The sequence below is a fragment of the Phragmites australis genome, chromosome 3, assembly GCF_958298935.1.
Source record: "Phragmites australis chromosome 3, lpPhrAust1.1, whole genome shotgun sequence".
In the NCBI taxonomy this organism is placed as follows: domain Eukaryota; kingdom Viridiplantae; phylum Streptophyta; class Magnoliopsida; order Poales; family Poaceae; genus Phragmites; species Phragmites australis.
The window spans coordinates 3,589,513-3,607,713 of record NC_084923.1 but is presented as its reverse complement, the minus strand read 5'-3'; the positions used below and the strand labels follow the sequence as shown (position 1 = coordinate 3,607,713).

Here is an 18,201-nt window from a genome sequence, read left to right as displayed (position 1 = left end):
GTTGTCGGGGGTTTTCTTCGCGGTGTTTTCGGTCTGTCTTCAGAGAGCCTCCGGATTGTCTATCGAGAGCTTCGGGGTCTGTCTTTATGTGTTCTTCATCCTTTCCTTTTATAGGCGCGCCGACCTCGACTTATCCTGAATGGGAAAGAGAGGGTGCGAGTGCCAAGTCGCCACGGAGAAAGGCGTCATCATTCCGTCTTGGCGAAGTGATAGAGACGGTGGAAAAATATGGCGTGCATCCGACCATCCGTCATTGTAGATGTCCTCCGGCGCTATTAAGAGGGCCCACCGGGCAGCCACAGAGGTGCCCGGTGCGCCCACCCTGTCTTGTTCTTCTGCCAGGGCAGGGTGGCAGGCAGAGCGCTTCGATTTTGGCAACGTTATCCCGAGGCACCCGGGTGAAACGGGACGGGACCCGTGCATTTAATGGTCCCACGCCCCCCTGCCAGAGCATGGCAGGGTCTGACATTAGGGCGTGGGCAGCTGAGAATGTCAGGATGTCAGGCCGCGCGTGCCTATTAAATGCGGCATTGGGCCTTTGACTGGCTGACACCCCGACGATGGGACCCTTCGGGTCGTCGGACGATCTTGCGCGAACCTTCGGGGAACCGAGTCCTCGGGGGCTGCCACGTGCAGCCCCGAGCACTCTCTCCCGAGCACTTCGGTGAGACCTTCGGGGAACCGAGTCCTCGGGGGCTGCCACGTGCAGCCCCGAGCACTCTCTCCCGAGCACTTCGGTGAGACTTTCGGGGAACCGAGTCCTCGGGGGCTGCCACGTGCAGCCCCGAGCACTCTCTCCCGAGCACTTGGGGGGAAACCTTCGGGGAACCGAGTTCTCGGGGGTTGCCACGTGCAGCCCTGAGTACTCTCTCCCGAGCACTTGGCTGTTTGTATCATCGGGGGATTACAGTACTCGGGGGTAGGCGAGGACCCTTCCGAGTACTTCCTTCCCGGTACTTGGACTCTGCGGGTCATCGGGGAACTGGGGTGCTCGGGAACCAGAGGCGGCGGCCCCGAGCACCATCTCCCGGGACTTAGCTTCTTCTTATCTTGCAGGGTGGACCTCGCGGGATGGTGACGCGTGGCGGATGGCCGGCCCGGTCTCGGGACTCAGGGACCCCTGGTTCCTGATACACCGACAGTAGCCCCCGAGCTCATTGGTAGGTGACGGAGACGGAGACGGCGGATGGGCCCTTCGTCGCAGAAAACTGAAGATCAACCCACCGGATGGTCCGGTGCTTGGTTTGTGCCCACCGGATTATAGCATTGGAGCATTTTTGTAGAGACGACATCAAGTGTTGAAGAATGAAGATCGACTCATCGGATACTCCAATGATCACAGAGATAGTTGCACCGGAGTATTTTCAAGGGAAAGAAGAGAATGTTTAGCTCACCGGATGGTCCGGTGTGAATGGAATGAACACCGAATGAATGCACCAGAAATTTTAACACAAAGAGGCTGTAAAGACTTGGATGTCTCAAGATATCTCACCGGAAGGTTCGGTGATAGATTTGAAGGTACACCTGAGTGTCCGATGTTCACAGAAGCATTGAGTGGAGTTCCAACGGATAGTTTCTGAGATTGTATTTACCGGATGATCTGGTGTTAGTACTACTGTTCTCACCGGATCATCCAGTATTAACAGCTTTTCTGAGCCATTGTGAAAACAGCTAGTTGGCAGGTTTGATGCTATAAATACCACTCCACTCAGTCATTTGAAGGTGTAACATGTTGCTGGAGTCCAAAGAAACTCATATACACTTGAGAAGACATTCAAGTTATCAAAGTGCTTAAAGTGATCATCCAACACGATTAAGTATAAGATTTGAGAGTTTTTAGTGCTTATATGGAAAGAGTGAGTTGTATCTAGGTGTTGCAGCTTGAAGAATGGATCAAGGAGTGATCTTGGCTTATACCAAATGGTACGTCAGCGCATTAGAGTCTTGATGACTCGCCGGTATCTTAGACCTTGGTGGCTCAAGTTTGTTGACCCTCCGATTTGGTGTGGAGCGGCGACAAAACACGTGAATAGGGACACAGAGATACTTGCCTTGGTGGCTCAAGTTCTAAAGTGATCATGGCGGAAAATGACCGGAAGAGAGGTTGATGGTGAGACCTTGCTTTGGTAGCTTGGTGACTCATCCGGCTTGACCTCTTGTCTTGGTGGCTTGGTGGCTCAAGAGTCATGATCGAGTGCCGATCGGAAATATATCATTTGTGGAGCTCTAACATGGAATAGAGGTGATACTCATACCATCGATACCGCGAGATAAAAATCTCTTATGCCGAATTTATCTCTTTATCTTATTTACATTTCTACATTTACTTCCATGTAATTTATCTTGTTAGAGTATGTTGCAATTCTCCTAGGCGGTAGAGTAGACACACTAGATAACCTAGATTGCATTTAGATAGAAATTAAGATGTATTTATCTTATAAAGTTTTCAGAATTAAATAAATTTTAAATATTCTAATTAATTCTTCTCTTAGACGTTACCGTTTATCACATAGGCCTAATTCACTTCGTGAAGAACAAAACGCCATACATTACCAGCACCGGTAATACTAAACATAGAAGTCAATAACAAAGACAGTTTACAGCTGAAAAAGTGAGAGAGCACCGTTTGTGCCAACTACTAATCTGCTTATTTAGACTTGATTTTGCTCTAAATATAAGCAGAAAACCATTAGCCGGTAAACTCAATTCTGTTAGCAAATAGAAACTGTTTCACATCCCAGCTAACATGTAAAAAGTTTTCAGAAAAATTAATGTAACAACCCAAAATTCAAATCCAATATAAAAACGACTTTAGAAATACCTAGAAATAGCTCCTAGATTTTCCCCTATTTTTCTTGTGCACTTGGATTTTCTTCATATAGAAAATGCATTTAACAAACCTCCTTGATCAAGAGAATAATCAATGTGTAAAAATGGCAAATCAATAACTCACCAAATTGTGCCAAAGAGCTCCTGGAACACCATAATAAATCCGTAAAGTTTGAATTCTGCGAATAAAACAAAAACGAAAATAAAAACTAAATTTCTAACCTTACCTGGGCTGAGCCCACCTTAGCCCATCTATCTTCCTCCTTCTCTCAGCCCAACTTGGCCTCGATGGCCATCTCTCCTCTTTCGGCCTATCGGCCTTTTTCCTCCCCTCCGCCCTTTCGGCCCGGCCCGGCCCGGCCGCCTGCTCTTCCCTACTTAAACCCGACGGGCGGGCCCCGGTCCCGCACGTCAGCCACACGTGCGTGCCCGCGGCCCACCCGCCAGGGCCATCTCCCTCCTCCCGTCGTCCCTCTCTCTCCTGTCTCCTTCATTCCTCTCCTCCCTCTCGCGTGCGCATGTGGGCGTGTGGCTGTGGCCTGCTCTAACTCTTTTGGAAGATGTGGGCATGTGGCTGTGGTCCAGGAATTTGAAAACAACATTCCCGTATAGTATCTCCTTGGCATTATTATAGGATGATTATTAGCCTCTTTGAGGCTAAACAAAAGGAGTTTGAAAAATTTTGGGACTTCACCCAATGTTAGTTTTTGGACTCCAATACGCAGTTGTTGTAGTCCTTCCAAATTTATCAAGGGAAGAGAAGCGTTACAACTTGCTCCTAGAAATCCAAGCAACATTCCTGATCTTTAGAAAGAAGTTCTTTTTTCCTGTGATCACAACTGAAAATAATGATAATTATGTGATTTAGTACCTGTTTCTGATGTGTAGTTCTGTATTCCACTGGACTTTAGATTGCCTGACTTGTGTCTTGTTTTTGGAATAAATGAGATTCAGTGTTCGTCATTAGTTATTTGCAATTGATGTGTACTTATGGGAGTGGTGACCCCTGTATGCGGATTAAGAAGTTCAAGGATGCTCTTGCAAAGCACAAACCAGATAGATGTAGCCTTGGCCCAACTAGGGGCCTAGAAGAATTAGATTTATTGGCCTTGGCTGCAAACATGGACCCGCAATTCGCCTACACCAAGGACCCAGAACTGGCTCCGAGCATGGATGCTGCCGCGGAGTTCAGTGCTCCAGAGCCCCCAAGGCTTTCTGCGCCAACAAAACCATTGGCCAGGCAAGGGCTCTGAGGACAGGTCCTTGGTGTTGCTAATACATTTGTTAGTTGTAGTGGTAGTAGCAACAAGTGTTGTGGAACTTTTTGCTCTATTGAAATTGTATGGTAGTTGTATAAATCTATTTTTTTGAAAGGATAGCACGAGCTATGTCGATTTTATAATAGAAGAAGATAATTGACTTAGTTTATGAGAGAAATATGTTTAAAAATCTCACAACTGCATGGTTAATTTGAGAGAAAACTGGCTAAAATCTGCATTGTATAAATCTAACTATATCCTATTTTGTCAGGGTTGAATTTTATGAATGGTTTTGGACGAGTTGCTCTGTTATTTGGTGGTTTCCCTGTGCTTGAAAGGTGTAGACTTGGGTAGTCTGCAACTATGAATGATGGCCCATCAGAAGATTGCCACGGAACTTGGAAAAGGCAAGTGTCGAAAGGAGCAGATGGATGTAAATGCTAAGAGCCCGATAGCCTGACCAACCTACTTTGGAGTCGGCCTTATGTTATGTATATAATCCTTCTGTGGACTGACAGCGAACAGGCCTAATGTTGTCGCCTCGTCAGAATGGGCTGTACAACAAACGCTGAACGTACATGTCTCGAACGGTCGAGCCGTTTTTCTTCGGTGTGATGGTCCTCGTCTCTTGCAAATCTCTTGCTCTTGTAAACTTCCTCGGACTGAATCGGAAACTATAAAATTTTCTAGAGAATTTAAACTTTTGTGTTTCAACATGCCCTCAAGAGTTTGCCTACAACGATATTGTAGCACCATGTTGATCCAGCTTCAAGATTTTTTGGCACCGGGTATTACTAGCTCTAAAAATTTATAGAGCTAGAGCTATAGTACACTAAAGGTTTTTTCAGTGAGCCATTCTATTTTTATTTTAGTCTAAAAATAAAGACTTAAATTATTTTTATCTTAATTTATAAACACAAGATTTAACATTAGGTAAAAGTGTAAAACTCTACCAAACAAGTATAAGAACTACATGATAATCTGACCCACGAGCCACGTCAGAGTCCGAAGTAATCTTCCTCTCTAACATAGTTTCGACGGAGCCGGGCCAAAAAAAAGAGTCCGAAGTAATCAATACTATATATATATATCTCACAACAAGATGTATGCGTACAGATTAGTCCACAAAAAGAACTAACAAATTTGCCAACTCGAGATCAGAATGCAAACGAATTCCAGCCAAAAGTACACCTGTGCTTAATTAGCCCAGATTCGTACTACATCCGTAACGCCCGAGCTGATTAATAATCGAACTGGTAGTTGCTGGTGAAGACCGTGCCGAACCTCCACCAGGCCGGCACGACGTTGTAGATGTGGAGCGTCTGGCCGCCGGTGGACGTGACGGCGAAGGAGAGCGCCTGTCCGACGAGTGCCGAGTTGCACTGCCATTTTGCGCCCCAATTCCGGTTCAGCGGGATCCACCCCGTGTTAGTCCCCTTGATCGACACCGACCGGATCGACCCGCTCCCGGCCACGTTCGAGATGAGCACCAGCTCGAAGTAGTTGAACCCGCTGATCGTGAACCGGATCCCTCCCTGCCTCCAGCACTTCACCCTGCATCACACCATCGGTTCATCCAAATGCAGAACATGCGTGTGCGTTTACACTTGCGATTGCGATGCTTACTGCTGGTAGAGGATGGGGATGATGCCGGCCTTGTAGACGCCGATGCGCTCCCAGGCGGGCTGCGCCATGTCGAAGTGGGGGCGCGGCGGGTTGCACCAGCCGCCGTTGTTGCTGGGGAGCGCCCAGTTGGGCGGGCACAGGTTGGTGGCCGTGACGGTCACCGCGCTGCCCGCCTTGCACGAGGGGGACGCGCCGCTGTCGCACATGATCAGGTAGCACTGCCCGCACGACGCGCCGTTGTTGTACAGCACCGAGCTCAGCGCCGCCGTGTTCGTCCCGTACCCCGCCTGGTACAGGTTCCCGTAGCCGCACGCGCCACCTGAAGTTATAGCACGCACGAACAGCCTCGTGTTAGCTACCGATGCAGTCAAGACTGACACGAAAATGGATGATGGCTTTTGGAGCTGTTTTCATTTACCCATTGTGCCGGAGGCGTCGGCGCCGCCGTAGAACGTCGCCATCCCATAGTTCCAGCCCCCCTGCGCCGGCGCGAAGAACGTCGCTACCAGGACTACGAACGCTGCAACGAACATGTCCATCTCCGTTGATATTGGTAGAGTGTTGGAGTGGGACTCGTCGGTTTCAGTAAATGAGTAGCCGGATGCGTAAGAAGTTGTGGCGGGTTTGCAGAAAACGTGGCGGGGATTATATAGGATCAGGGAATGAGAATTATGGCCAATATAATTTGGCAGCTCTCCTGCCAATTCGTTAAAAAAAAGAGAATTATGGTCAGGGCAGAATTAGGGAACATCCGAACATGCGATCGATATCCCAGACTCCCAGTGCTAGCTAAGCTCACATGCATGCAAGCAAATGGACACCAAGAACTTGATCTAGAATTGCGCGTAATGGTGATTAGTTGACTCATGGCTTAGCATCTTCTCCATTTTCCCTGATAAGCATGGGCATGGCAAGCAAAAATATACGTATTTAGTGCACCTGCATGTTCACTTATCCGTACTCGCCGGGTTGAGGTGAGTAGGTAACCTACCTCGACGATCAGTTCATGACATAAACTATACTTTGGAATGAACTGGCGTGCTTATTTATCTCTCGCATGAAGGATGAGCATATTCCTGGGGGAGAATTTGAGCGTAGTGAAGGAATTCTGACCCACATGAGGCCATGAGAGCCAGCGGTGTCAGCACATGGAATATGGCTGGGAGGTGGATAAACAACTGAGACCTAATGAACTCACCGCGTACGTAGATGCTTAATCATTAGCAGTCAGGTCTCAAAGAGTCAGCGGCTTCATAACCCAGCCGTACATTGTTCAGAATCTTCAAATCTCTTTAGCATGAAACAATTTGCCAAGTTGCAGAGAAATTTTTCATTGTTCGTCCTTCCTTTTTTTTCCCCTTCAAAAATGAACATGCTCTTTTCCCCTGAAGTAAATCACTCTCTAGAAAAAACTAATTTGCTAGAGTTTTAGCGTTGCGAGTATCGATACCGATCAGATTGTCAGACCATGCAAATCCATTTGACATCGTCAGTGCTGTCTTCTGTGCTCTGTCCTCCTCTGTGGGTTCCCGAGTAGCCGCTCTAGTAATACAGGGTCAGCCCTCGGCACCCGCCACCCAGCGCAACCATTTCAGTTTGAATTCCCGAGTGGATTGGGCTAGGGATGCAACCTTGTCGCTACAGACTACAGACTAGACTAGGCCCAAATCATGCACAACCGGAGTCCATTAGGTTAAACCAACATGGATCTTAGCCCAATCACTCATCCAAAAAGATTGCATTTAGGCATACTTTGACCGGGGGGCCAATTAAAGATTGTCGGCCTCTGGCCTTACAGCTCGAATTACTTCAGATCTTTCTAGGGCATTTAGGGTATTGTGTCTTTGATTACAGCAACAATAACATCACCAATACGAGCATATCGGAATACGAGTCCTAAAAGTGCATGCAGTGTTGGTCCCATTATCAGTACACACAACTACACGATACAATACCGAGATTTTTTAACATAATTATTATATAATATAGAGTTCAAGAAGCTATTAAATAGAAATATTTATTTTTGCCCACAACCATCCCACACAATAGTAAGGCGCTGAAGAAACTAGTCGAAGCATATTCTGAAATTCCAGAAATTCCTGAGCCTGAGAAAGTGGGGACCACCAAGGATGTCAGCACAAAGAAGAGGAAGATGTCTGATGGAATCTGCGAAGGGATGGTGTTGTTGCAAAATGGTCTCAAGGTCATGCGAAGCGCCTTCAAGAATCGGACTTTGCAGAGCTGAGGGATCGGTTTGCTGCACCCTTGTCACGCCTTGAGGATGCAGTTTCCCAGATCGCCAATATGTCTGATGGATGCCTGATGGTATCTGGTTTCTTCACTGTAAACATACTGTCTTCAGATGTCATTCGTTGGCTCGGTGTAATAGTTAACTCCCTGTTGTTAATGAAGAACAACTAATTGTTGATTGTCCATTGACCTTTTGGAAACACAAGACTCCCCTTTATTAAACGTAGCCATCAAACATAATCCGTCCAAGTTTCAGTAACAAAAATACAGCAAAACAGGAGAGAAAACACGGCTTACTCTGCGTGTCCATAAGCTGTCTAGTCAAACCACAAACAGAACATTTGATCTCTTACAACGTTACAGTTCATGGACACAAACGCTGCTGATCTCTCACATGACAGGCTCCTGGATCAGACTGGGAGCAATTGCGCAGAGTCGCCTCCATGCTCAGCACCACTCCAACCTTGGCATTTCCTTGGCCTCCAACCTACCAAGTACGAGGGCGCGCGCGAGAGAACTCACTCGGCATCTGTGCATTGCAGGGGCAACTTGCAGGCCGCGTATGCGTCTTGCCGTCGGGGGAGTTGACGCGGCGCCGCATGATTGCAGGCTGGGGTCCTTCCTGTACCGGCAGAAACAGCTAGCCGGGTGCGCCTTGAACCTCCCGCGGACGTCACGCGTCGGAGTTCGGCTACGTCCGCTTGCACGTCGTCCCGGCCCGCGCCTGCGCGTGGCGAGAGCGGGAGTCTCAGTACAGCGCTTGCGCACCCTGGTCGAGGTTCAGAGTACCGACCAGGGGTGGCCGGTGAATGAAATACCGACCACCCCTCCCTCGTACCGCCACCTCGATGTCGCGTTCCCTACGACCGCGGAGGCGCACGAGGTCAGCTGCGTCGGTTCAGCGGCACCGACGTTCGTGCACACAGGTCGGGATTTGAAGTACCGACCGTACTGGTGGTCGGGAAATGAAATACCGAACAGTGGCAACGCGCGCCCACATGCGGTCTTCCATCATGCCATGCGCCTCCTCGATCCGCGTGCATTAACCCGTCGCCAATTGCTATATCCGCAGCCTCTTTGATCGTTAACTGCAGCACCAGGCCGTCGCCACTCGATCGCCATCTCGTCGTGCGGTCGCTGCGTGGCATCTACCGACGCTATGCATGGGAAGAGGCCTCTTCAAAAGGGATGAGATGGGTGCTGTTGGGCATGTGCTCTTGGGCGTCCCGGATACATGGGGAGAAGAGATGTTGATGCATGGCCGTGTCAGCGTGAAGAGAGGACCGAGGAGAGAGGCGGGTCCACGTGGACCCGGGGACGTGGCGGTGCGCGGTAAACGTCGAGCGGAGCTCGGTGACATGGCGGTGACGCTCGGGGACGCGTCTACGGGGTCTGCCTGCCCGCGTTGTCTTCGACCCGAAGGCAAGCAGGAGAGAGAGGAGGCAAGAACGCATTTGTGCATGGAGCGGAGGACGACGCATGTCGGCGACGGTCCGGGAGCTGGGGCCGGTTATGGCACTGCCGCGCGCGCGCACGCGAGAGGGAGGAGAGAGAGGGAGTATAAACAGGCGGCAGCTCACATGAGGGCGGCCGGCCACGCGAAGAATCTAAGTGCGCTGTCACACGGGCTATGGCCAGGAAGGCTGATTATTAATTCACCGAGCAGACACGCTACGTCCCCGGCCGGCTGCCTTCAAATCGACGATCCAAGCTTCCATGTGGGCCTGCTCGGCTCTTTGAGGCCGAGCACATGCTAGCCTTGCAGAAAATTTAATTTTGGGGGTTCATGTTCTTCAAATTCTGTTTTTTGGTTTTGTTTGTTTCGTTTCTGTGTCGGTTGTTGTATGGTCGTTGAAACTTTTTATTTACTAATAAAAACCGAGTAATCTCTTATTAAAAAAATGTATTGCAGTGTCAGTCACTCTATACAGCCCATATCATTGTGTTAACCAGTTGGTAGGGTTAAGCCCAAAAACTAGTGAGCTGCGGGGCATTTGGCGTACCAACTTGTTTCGGAGTTCATTGGTTTCGCTACGTTGGCGTTGGCCCAGATTCTGAAAGCCCACAGCAGGAGATGCTAATGGTCCACCAAGATCAATGATCGCTATACCTAGGACATTTACTACTCAAGATCGAATGAGTCAAAGCACTTGACGATGACTGAGCATGAGCATGGTGTGCTTGTGTGCATTTGACGTTACTTAAAAATTTCTGGAATGCTGGATTGTAGATTAACGTGGTTTATGTCTATTGGATCTTAGGCAATGTTTGGTTGAGTCACTGTAAACTCAAACGGTATTGGTATCAGATTATAGTGGAAATGTAAAGGTAATGAGTGATTTGCGCTATCTGTTTGGTTTGAGAATGTAACGGTATGAAACTACAATACAACGTTTGGTTCATTTCAGCTCACAATGGAGAATGGTAATCCAATAAATAAACAAAGGTAATCAAATCTGTACAGATGAGCCACTGCAGAAAGGGAAATCTGTAATGAAGCAAATCTTTCTTTGTTATTCGAAAAACAAGGCAAACAAATTGAATAATAAAATTATCAGCAAAAGGCGCAAAAGGTTAAAAAAAATCAAAGGGAATTGGAACATGGACCTCAAACTCGCAATTGCTTCTTGCATTGAGATCTAACAGATCGCAACACCTCTACTTTTCCAAGATTCACGGATAGGGATCCTGCTCAGATCACAACAACGAGGCTGTTGGGGTCTGCGGCGCGGTGCAGCTAGGATGGCGAGGGATTTCACCGCTGCCACCAACAAAGCAATGGCGCCGGAGGACGAGGGTTGGGGCAGTGGCGGCTTCGTGAGGGTCTGCTGGTAATGTTTTCAACTTACAGAGTAAAGAGGAATGGTATCAGGATTGTATGGACCTAGGATCCAATTCCACGTTAATTGATTACAACCCCTAGAAACAAACAATGGTAACGGTTTCTGGTGGGGAAAATATTTTAGCTCACACTTAATACTAAGGAGATATCATCACGAGCTTCTCCTGAGCTCTCGGACTCCAGACTCTCTGCAGAAGCTAAGATTTTCAAAGGCCGTGAACCTCAAGCCACCCCATCTTGAGATAGAGGAAGAAACTGGCCTCCATAGAGAATATCAGCAAAAGGAGAATACCAAAACCAGTTGACCTAACACGAAGTAATTAGCAGTTAATGCATATACAAGTGGTGTACACTCTAACATTCAGGACAGTGCAGCACCGCAATTAACGAATGGCTAGGTACCGTGTCCCTACGGCTACTTACACTACTATATTTGCTATAGTAGATAATGTTTTTTGAGCATGGTAAAAGTATTCTACCTAGACTCGGGCTGTGCGATTCTACCGACCTTAGGTTCTTGCAGTATAGTGATAGCTTATATCACTATCTTTGTAGGATATACCTATATATTTATACCTTGAATGACACTATATATACAGATTTATAGCCACCAGACTAGGAATATAGCTTATATCACTTCTTCTCTAAGCTTGAATCTTCTCTCTAGAACAGACTCTCACTGCACTTCCTTCGTGAAAGACATCTTCTCTTCCTCCAACAACGCGTCATCGATGGGGAGGTAAACATAGAAGTACAAGAGGAGGTAGGATACCACCAAAGACCACCAAGACGCTAGCCAAGCAGTCGTTTTCATCGTCACACCCATGCAAACGTATGCATGGCAGTCGTGACTGGGCACACCCTGTGCACCCACCAGCTTTGTAATTGTGCGGAACGACGACCATCTGGTCACCGTCGACCCAACAACTTGAGTTGGCATGGAGGTCCAAGCCGACACGGAGGCGTTCCAATAGTGGCACAGCGAGGACCACATCGCACCTCATGGGGTTACGGGCGAGGCTGCAGCCAGACATGATGCCCTCCAATGATTTTAGGCGCTCAAGCCTATGGACACTCATGTGTGGGCCTAGCCCCTAGACTCTTCCTGTGATGACGCCCATGGCACATTCATCGAGCTAGTGTCCTCTGAGAGCCTGATCGTTTGGCGGCCCCAACATCCTTCCTGCGTGACAGCAGTCTCCGAGGAGACCACCGGCTCTGGGGCATAGATCCCGCCGACATCCTTAACACCGTCCACAAGCTCCGAAAACACTGACAGAGTACCAGTACATCCTGCACGGAACCAGACGTGGTCACAATACAGCCGGAGAGCGTGCCGCTACCTCCCCAGTCGCGGGCGCGCTCTGAACAGGATTCGCGTTTCAAAAGTCAGGACATGATGGGCGTAGGTACATGGTACGTACTGGTTGGTACCTGGAGACTGCTAAAGTGGTCAACTTCCTGCAATCATGGAAGCTAGCCAACCATATGGCACATATATCGTCTCTGATCCGCGAGAGAAAGTGCAAGGTACGTACTGCGATGATGCCATTTTTTACCGTCAAGGAACAGCTAGGAACGTACTAGCTTTATCAGCATGTTCCTTCGGATCGTGCAACTCCTTGACGCCGAGAAGCAACGTTACACCACCAAAATGTACGCAGGACCGGCCACTGGCAGCAGTCATGCCTCGGCCTCGCCTCGCGCGCGAGTTCATGCCTGTGGTAAGCGGACCGGCCGTGTCCAGGGGATAGGGAGCGCGACGGCTCGGTGGGTGCTGTACGGCGCAAAGGGCCGTCGAGCATGGAGGTTGAAGGATTACGCAACTGAGGAAAGTAGCGGACGCATCACGCATATGGCCGGACGGTGGTGGAGCTTAGGGGACACGCGGCGGCGGGCAGGGCGATTGGGAATTTGGGATCAGTCGGCCTTGCCGATCGAGTCATGGCCATCCACAGCGCAAACTCGAGTTTGCTTGGTTGACAAGTGGTTTGGCCCATCCAAATTTGGGCACCGAGCCACCGACGCTATTCGCGACCATCTAGCGTTGTACTCAGACCCATTTGGCTGGTTTCTCTGTAGCTTTTTTTTTTTCCTTTTTCTGATCAGTTCTCTGTAACGTATATTGTCAATGCAACCCGAAGGCCAGAATATCGGCAGAAATTTGGTTTTTTGGTCTTTTTGGAACAATGGGTGAACCCCATGGGACTTTGCTTTCTCGGAGGAAGATATCATTTTTTGCAGAGTAGTATTACTGCCGAAAGAAATCATCAGACTATGAGTACCCCTAGCAATTTCACTGCGGTCAAAGTCCAAATGCTCGATATATAGCAGAGCACAAAGAGCAGTCACAAAACCACGCATGGTCATTCCATTGAAAATCATCAACCTATCAAACAGTAAACTCACATGTGGTTGCGCCTTCCAATGCGCGCCATTTTCGCACATCGATCGATCAGTCCACGCTTACCTCGTGTCCAAGCAAAGGCAGTCACGACCGAAATAACCGTTTCAGTTTTCTTTTTTTTCCAGCAACAATCACCGTAAAGCGGTAGACATGGCGGGCACTCGATCAGGCCGGCCGGACCCATGAACCTACCTCTGCCATGCAAACCACATTACACATACGACCTAGGCACATTACACAATCACAATGAAGCTACATCGGGTCCTTTTTTTGACAAGTTTCCAAAAGCGAAAATGACGAGTCGAGCCGGTGGAGGATGGAGGCTCCCGTCCCGCACCTCTTTGATTTTCTGATGACCGTGTAATTTAGAAGAGACACCATTAAAAAAGGGAAAGCAAGCGTGCGGCGGTGCTCCACCGCTAGTAGAACTGCACGCCGTTGGTGAAGGTCTGGCCGAACCGCCAGTTGCTCGGCGCGACATCTGTGAAATCGAGCGTCTTGCCGTTGGTGGCGGTGACCCGGAAGGAGATGCTCTGGCCGTTGAGCTTGTTGTTGGACTGCCAGTTGGCGCCCCAGTTTCGGGACATGGTGACCCACGACGTCGTGGACCCCTTGATCTGCACCGTCTCGATCGACCCCGGCCCGGCCACGTTGGTGATGAGCACCAGCTCGAAGTAGTTGTGGCCGTTGATCGTGAACCGCACCCCGCCGCTCCGCGAGCACGACACCCTGTGTTCACATTGCAACGCAAACGTGCGTCAGCCACTTGTCACACCTCGGCGTGCCTGCCACCGTGGGCCGGCCGTCGAAACGGCGGCAAGTACGACGTGGAGACTTGAGAGTGTGTGCAAGTGCGCACGTACCTCTGGAACATGACAGGGACGATGCCGCCGCGGTAGACGCCGATCTTCTCCCACGCGGGCTGGGCCATATCGAAGTGCTGGCGCGGCGGGTTGCACCAGCCGCCGTCGTTGCTGGGCTTGGAGTAGTCCGGAGGGCACAGGTTGGTGGCCGTGATGGTCACGGACACGTCCTTCTTGCACCATTGGCTGTTCTGGTGGTCGCACATGATCTGGTAGCACTCCCCGCACGCCGCCCCGTCGTTGAACAGCGACGAGCTCAGCGCCGCCGTGTTCGTCCCGTAGCCCGTCGAGTACAGGTTGCCGTACCCGCAAGCGCCACCTGTTGCGTTATTGCACCACAGCGTTTCCACGTCAGTACCAGCTCTTGCTAATTTGCACTCACAAAGCCACTGCCCATTGGAAATGCATTGCAACCAACACACACGAACACAAAGGAGAAAGTACTAGGAGTATATCCAAAACGAGCCTTAGTCACGCACCCATTGTGCCGGAGGCGTCGGCCCCGCCGTAGAACGTCGCCGAGCCCTTGATCATCCCAGCTCGGGCCGTCGCGGCAAAGCACGCAGCGACAACCAGCAGCAAATGGCACAAGAACTTGCGTTCCATGTCGATCGATAAGCTAGGCTTTCGGACACGGGGCGATGTGGATGGTGGGCAAAGTCGAGGCAATGTGGGAGAACAGATGGGCCGGGAAGGTGATCGATCGATCCAGCCGTGAGGAATGAGGAGGAGGGCGGTGATCGCGGCTGTGTTTAAATAGGAAGGCGGCGGCGAGCTAGGCGGAGCTCACGCGCGCTGACCCCGATGCAGATTCACATGCGATGCGTGCCGCCGCACCCAGACGCTGCACCGTGCGCCTTAAATGCCACGATTCCTCTTTTTTTTTGCCCTCCAAAAAGTCTCTCTGTTCCATTGGCATTTCGAAGAAAGATTCTTCTGATCTGCAGCCGGTGAGCCGGCCGCCCCCGCCATTTTCCTATGCCGGCCATGGCAGCTTCTCTGCCATCAGGTTACGTACGACTAAACAACAATCATTAGGGCGGGAAAAGAAGGATTAGTCGAATCGGCGGATGCGCCATGTGAGCTCACGAGACTTGAGTGCCTGGAGCACATGGGATTACGGCGAGGAGGTCGCGTGATTCTTGGATCGAGAAGCCTCACTACCAGGCCCGTAATCACGACGCAGCCCATGGATTGTGGCGGTTGACACGCTTAACCCTAACCTGATAAAAAGAAGCAGGCAATTGCTTGACAGTTAGTGGCCGAGGGTATGCAATTGAGCCCTAGTAGGTTAGGTAGGTAGTTTTGGTCTCAGGGAAGTTAGCAGAGTATACTATATTGGTAACTTTTGGTTCAGTGGGACCGATAATGACGATCGGAGAGAGATGAATAAAAATCTTATTAAATTCTTTCGAATTGGATGATTTTTTTTATCACTTAACGTATCTAAAAACATAAGCAGAAGCAAAATCTGAAAAGAAACATGTAGCAATAAGAACATAAATAGAATTTTGGATCTCATGGTTGTATATGAATACTAGATTTTATTGAAATCAATTCTACGAGTCATAGCCACAAAAGATTATAACTTGAAGGAACAAACAATTTGATCCAAAAGGATAGACATCGGGGGAAGAAACTCTCCAAGTCGATGATTTAGAGGTAAGAAAATTCAAGACTCTATTTTTATCTTAGTACATGTTTATGACTTAGCAACAAAAAGAAGAGAAAATCTACGATTTGCCATCAAATAACTACCGATTCTATAATTCGCTATCGAATAAATTATATTTACCTCTATACCATCGAATAAATGTTTCAGTTCCTTATATGCCATCGGCTTCCGATACTACCCTCCGCTGTACTGTTCAGTTCATTATAAACAGTACCTGAGAATAAAAAAAGTCACAAAAAATATATCGATTTTTGTGCACGCTCTATAATTCATAATCAACCCGTTTTAACTATATTCATCTAAAAATACTGTGTAGAATTCAAACTAAAATTCTTGAAAATGTACTACTTTTGTAACTTCTTGCAATTTTTAAGCCTCATAAAAATTTACAAAAAATATGAGAAAATTTACTAATATTCCTCAAATGTGATGTAATAATTTTTAAAATTATCTCCCGCGGTGAAAAAGTGAGTTCTTTGTAATGCACAATATTACAAAAGTAGCAAATTTTGGGAAATTTTAGTTTGAATTTTACACAGTATTTTTAGGTGAATACAGTTAAAATGGGTTGATTATGTTCTATAGAGCGTGCACAAAAATCGACATATTTTTTTTGACTTTTTTTACTCTCGGATACTGTTCATGAACAGTACAGCGAAGAGTAGTATCGGAAGCCGATGGCATATAAGGAACTGAAACATTTATTCGATGTTATAGAAGTAAACAGAATTTATTCGATGACGAATTATAGAATCGGTAGTTATTCGATGGCAAATCGTAGATTTTCTCCAAAAAGAATGACTCCAATAAAGTGAAAAATTTCAGCATAAGAAAAAAAACGAAAATCATAATCGAAAACCAAAATACTTGTGAACCAATAGACAGAAACTAAAAGGAGGTGACTATAAGTATGAGAAGAAAAATAAACTTCATTACTTTCAAAGGTCAGGTATATTTTAGTCAAATTACAAAGTCTTTTTTATTATAAAGCTCTTACCTAATACATAGACTAAGTACATATATTTCTCTCCTCTAAAATCCTTAACACAAGACTCTCATATGGATAACTCAAGGGGCTCAAGTGATTGGTTCTCATTCTCCCATAGATCTACCTCTCTATTTATATGCCTGGGTTCCTTGACCCTAAGCTTTCTAAATTTTTCCTAAAATACCTATCTATTGTAGTACATTTCTACCTACCATCGATGACATTTTGTTTCATTTTCTCCTCCATCCATCAGACGGTCGTTGTGCCTTCATGACTTAGCTTCATCTTGATGCCACATGTACTCTACTCCTGGATCCAGAGACAAACACGCTAACTCAATTTTTTCTGCAACTTTGATTAGTCATGACCATCGTTGCAATACATATGCATGCCCATATAATTCAAAAATCATTAAATCAAAACAATACACTTGTCAATCACCCATCACAAATAAACCAATGCACATTTCAATTTGTTTTATCAATCTCCCCCTTTTAAGTTCATTGACAACCCTTAAATCCCAAAGAAATGAGTTTGAAGAATGCACGAGTAACTCATCTAAGTGAAAAAAAAACTCGAGAAGGAGTAGAAAATGTCACTAGGTATAAAAAGATTGCAAAAAGCCCAAAGAGAAGAGAAGCAAGTCAAAGACACAATAAAAGCTCAGTAAAAGCACAAAAGTTCCCCCGTGATGAATGCATATTTATCATTTAAACAAGTTTTCTACACCTTTTTATTTATGCAAGATTCTTTGTGGATTATAACACATTTTCTCCCTCTTTGGCAATGCAAACATCAAGGATAAGAAAAAAAATATTATGTAATGCATGAACATGAAATTCTATTGAGAATTCGCAAGTGTACCACAAAGTATTTGCAAATGCTATAAGTGTCAAAGAGCTATGAACAATAGAATATTGAGCGCGGAAGCGCACAAAGGCTCAAAAAGATACAATGTCATAAGAATATGCAGCTATACAAGCTAAACTCAAGAATTATTGACGTATTTAAGTTCATATAGCCGAATCATATTAAAAGTGACTACCACATAAGTATCTACTCGTGCCGAGACAATACAAGCATTAAGAACTAGGTAATTTCACTCTTAAACTAGACAAACAAGTATTCATGATAATAGGCTTTACAAACGCTCACATCTAAAACCAAGACTTAGTTAGATCAAGTTAGTAAAAGATGTAACATTGAGGCACATTCCTTTGTTTTTCTTTTTATCCTCAAGTTATCTCTTATCCAAGCGAAGTATCATGCGAATGGGTACAACAAATACCTTGAGGCTTCAAATCAACCATATAGGATTATATTTTAACATAAGAAACTTGATTTCTATTCAAATTTGTATAAATTATCAAATTTTTTCATATGATCAAGTCAAGTAGTGTCTTTGTGACATAAAGAACACATGTTCCCCTAAGGTTTTATCATGAGCTAAACATTTGATAAT

General features: G+C 47.1%; 2 protein-coding genes across 2 annotated transcripts; both read right to left on the bottom strand.

Annotated features, from left to right (window-relative positions):
- Window positions 1-5,172: 5,172 nt before the first annotated feature.
- LOC133910895 (expansin-A25-like) lies at window positions 5,173-6,321 on the bottom strand. The gene is made up of 3 exons (XM_062353132.1): window positions 6,133-6,321; window positions 5,715-6,033; window positions 5,173-5,642 (listed from the first exon to the last, which is right to left on the bottom strand). The coding sequence occupies exons 1-3, from the start codon at window positions 6,251-6,253 to the stop codon at window positions 5,330-5,332; spliced, it is 753 nt and encodes a 250-aa protein (XP_062209116.1). The 5' UTR covers window positions 6,254-6,321; the 3' UTR covers window positions 5,173-5,329.
- A 7,160-nt stretch (window positions 6,322-13,481) lies between these two features.
- Window positions 13,482-14,785, bottom strand: LOC133910894 (expansin-A12-like). The gene is made up of 3 exons (XM_062353131.1): window positions 14,556-14,785; window positions 14,077-14,395; window positions 13,482-13,942 (listed from the first exon to the last, which is right to left on the bottom strand). Exons 1-3 carry the CDS (start codon window positions 14,680-14,682, stop codon window positions 13,633-13,635), a joined length of 756 nt encoding a protein of 251 aa, XP_062209115.1. The 5' UTR covers window positions 14,683-14,785; the 3' UTR covers window positions 13,482-13,632.
- Between the last annotated feature and the right edge of the window lie 3,416 nt (window positions 14,786-18,201).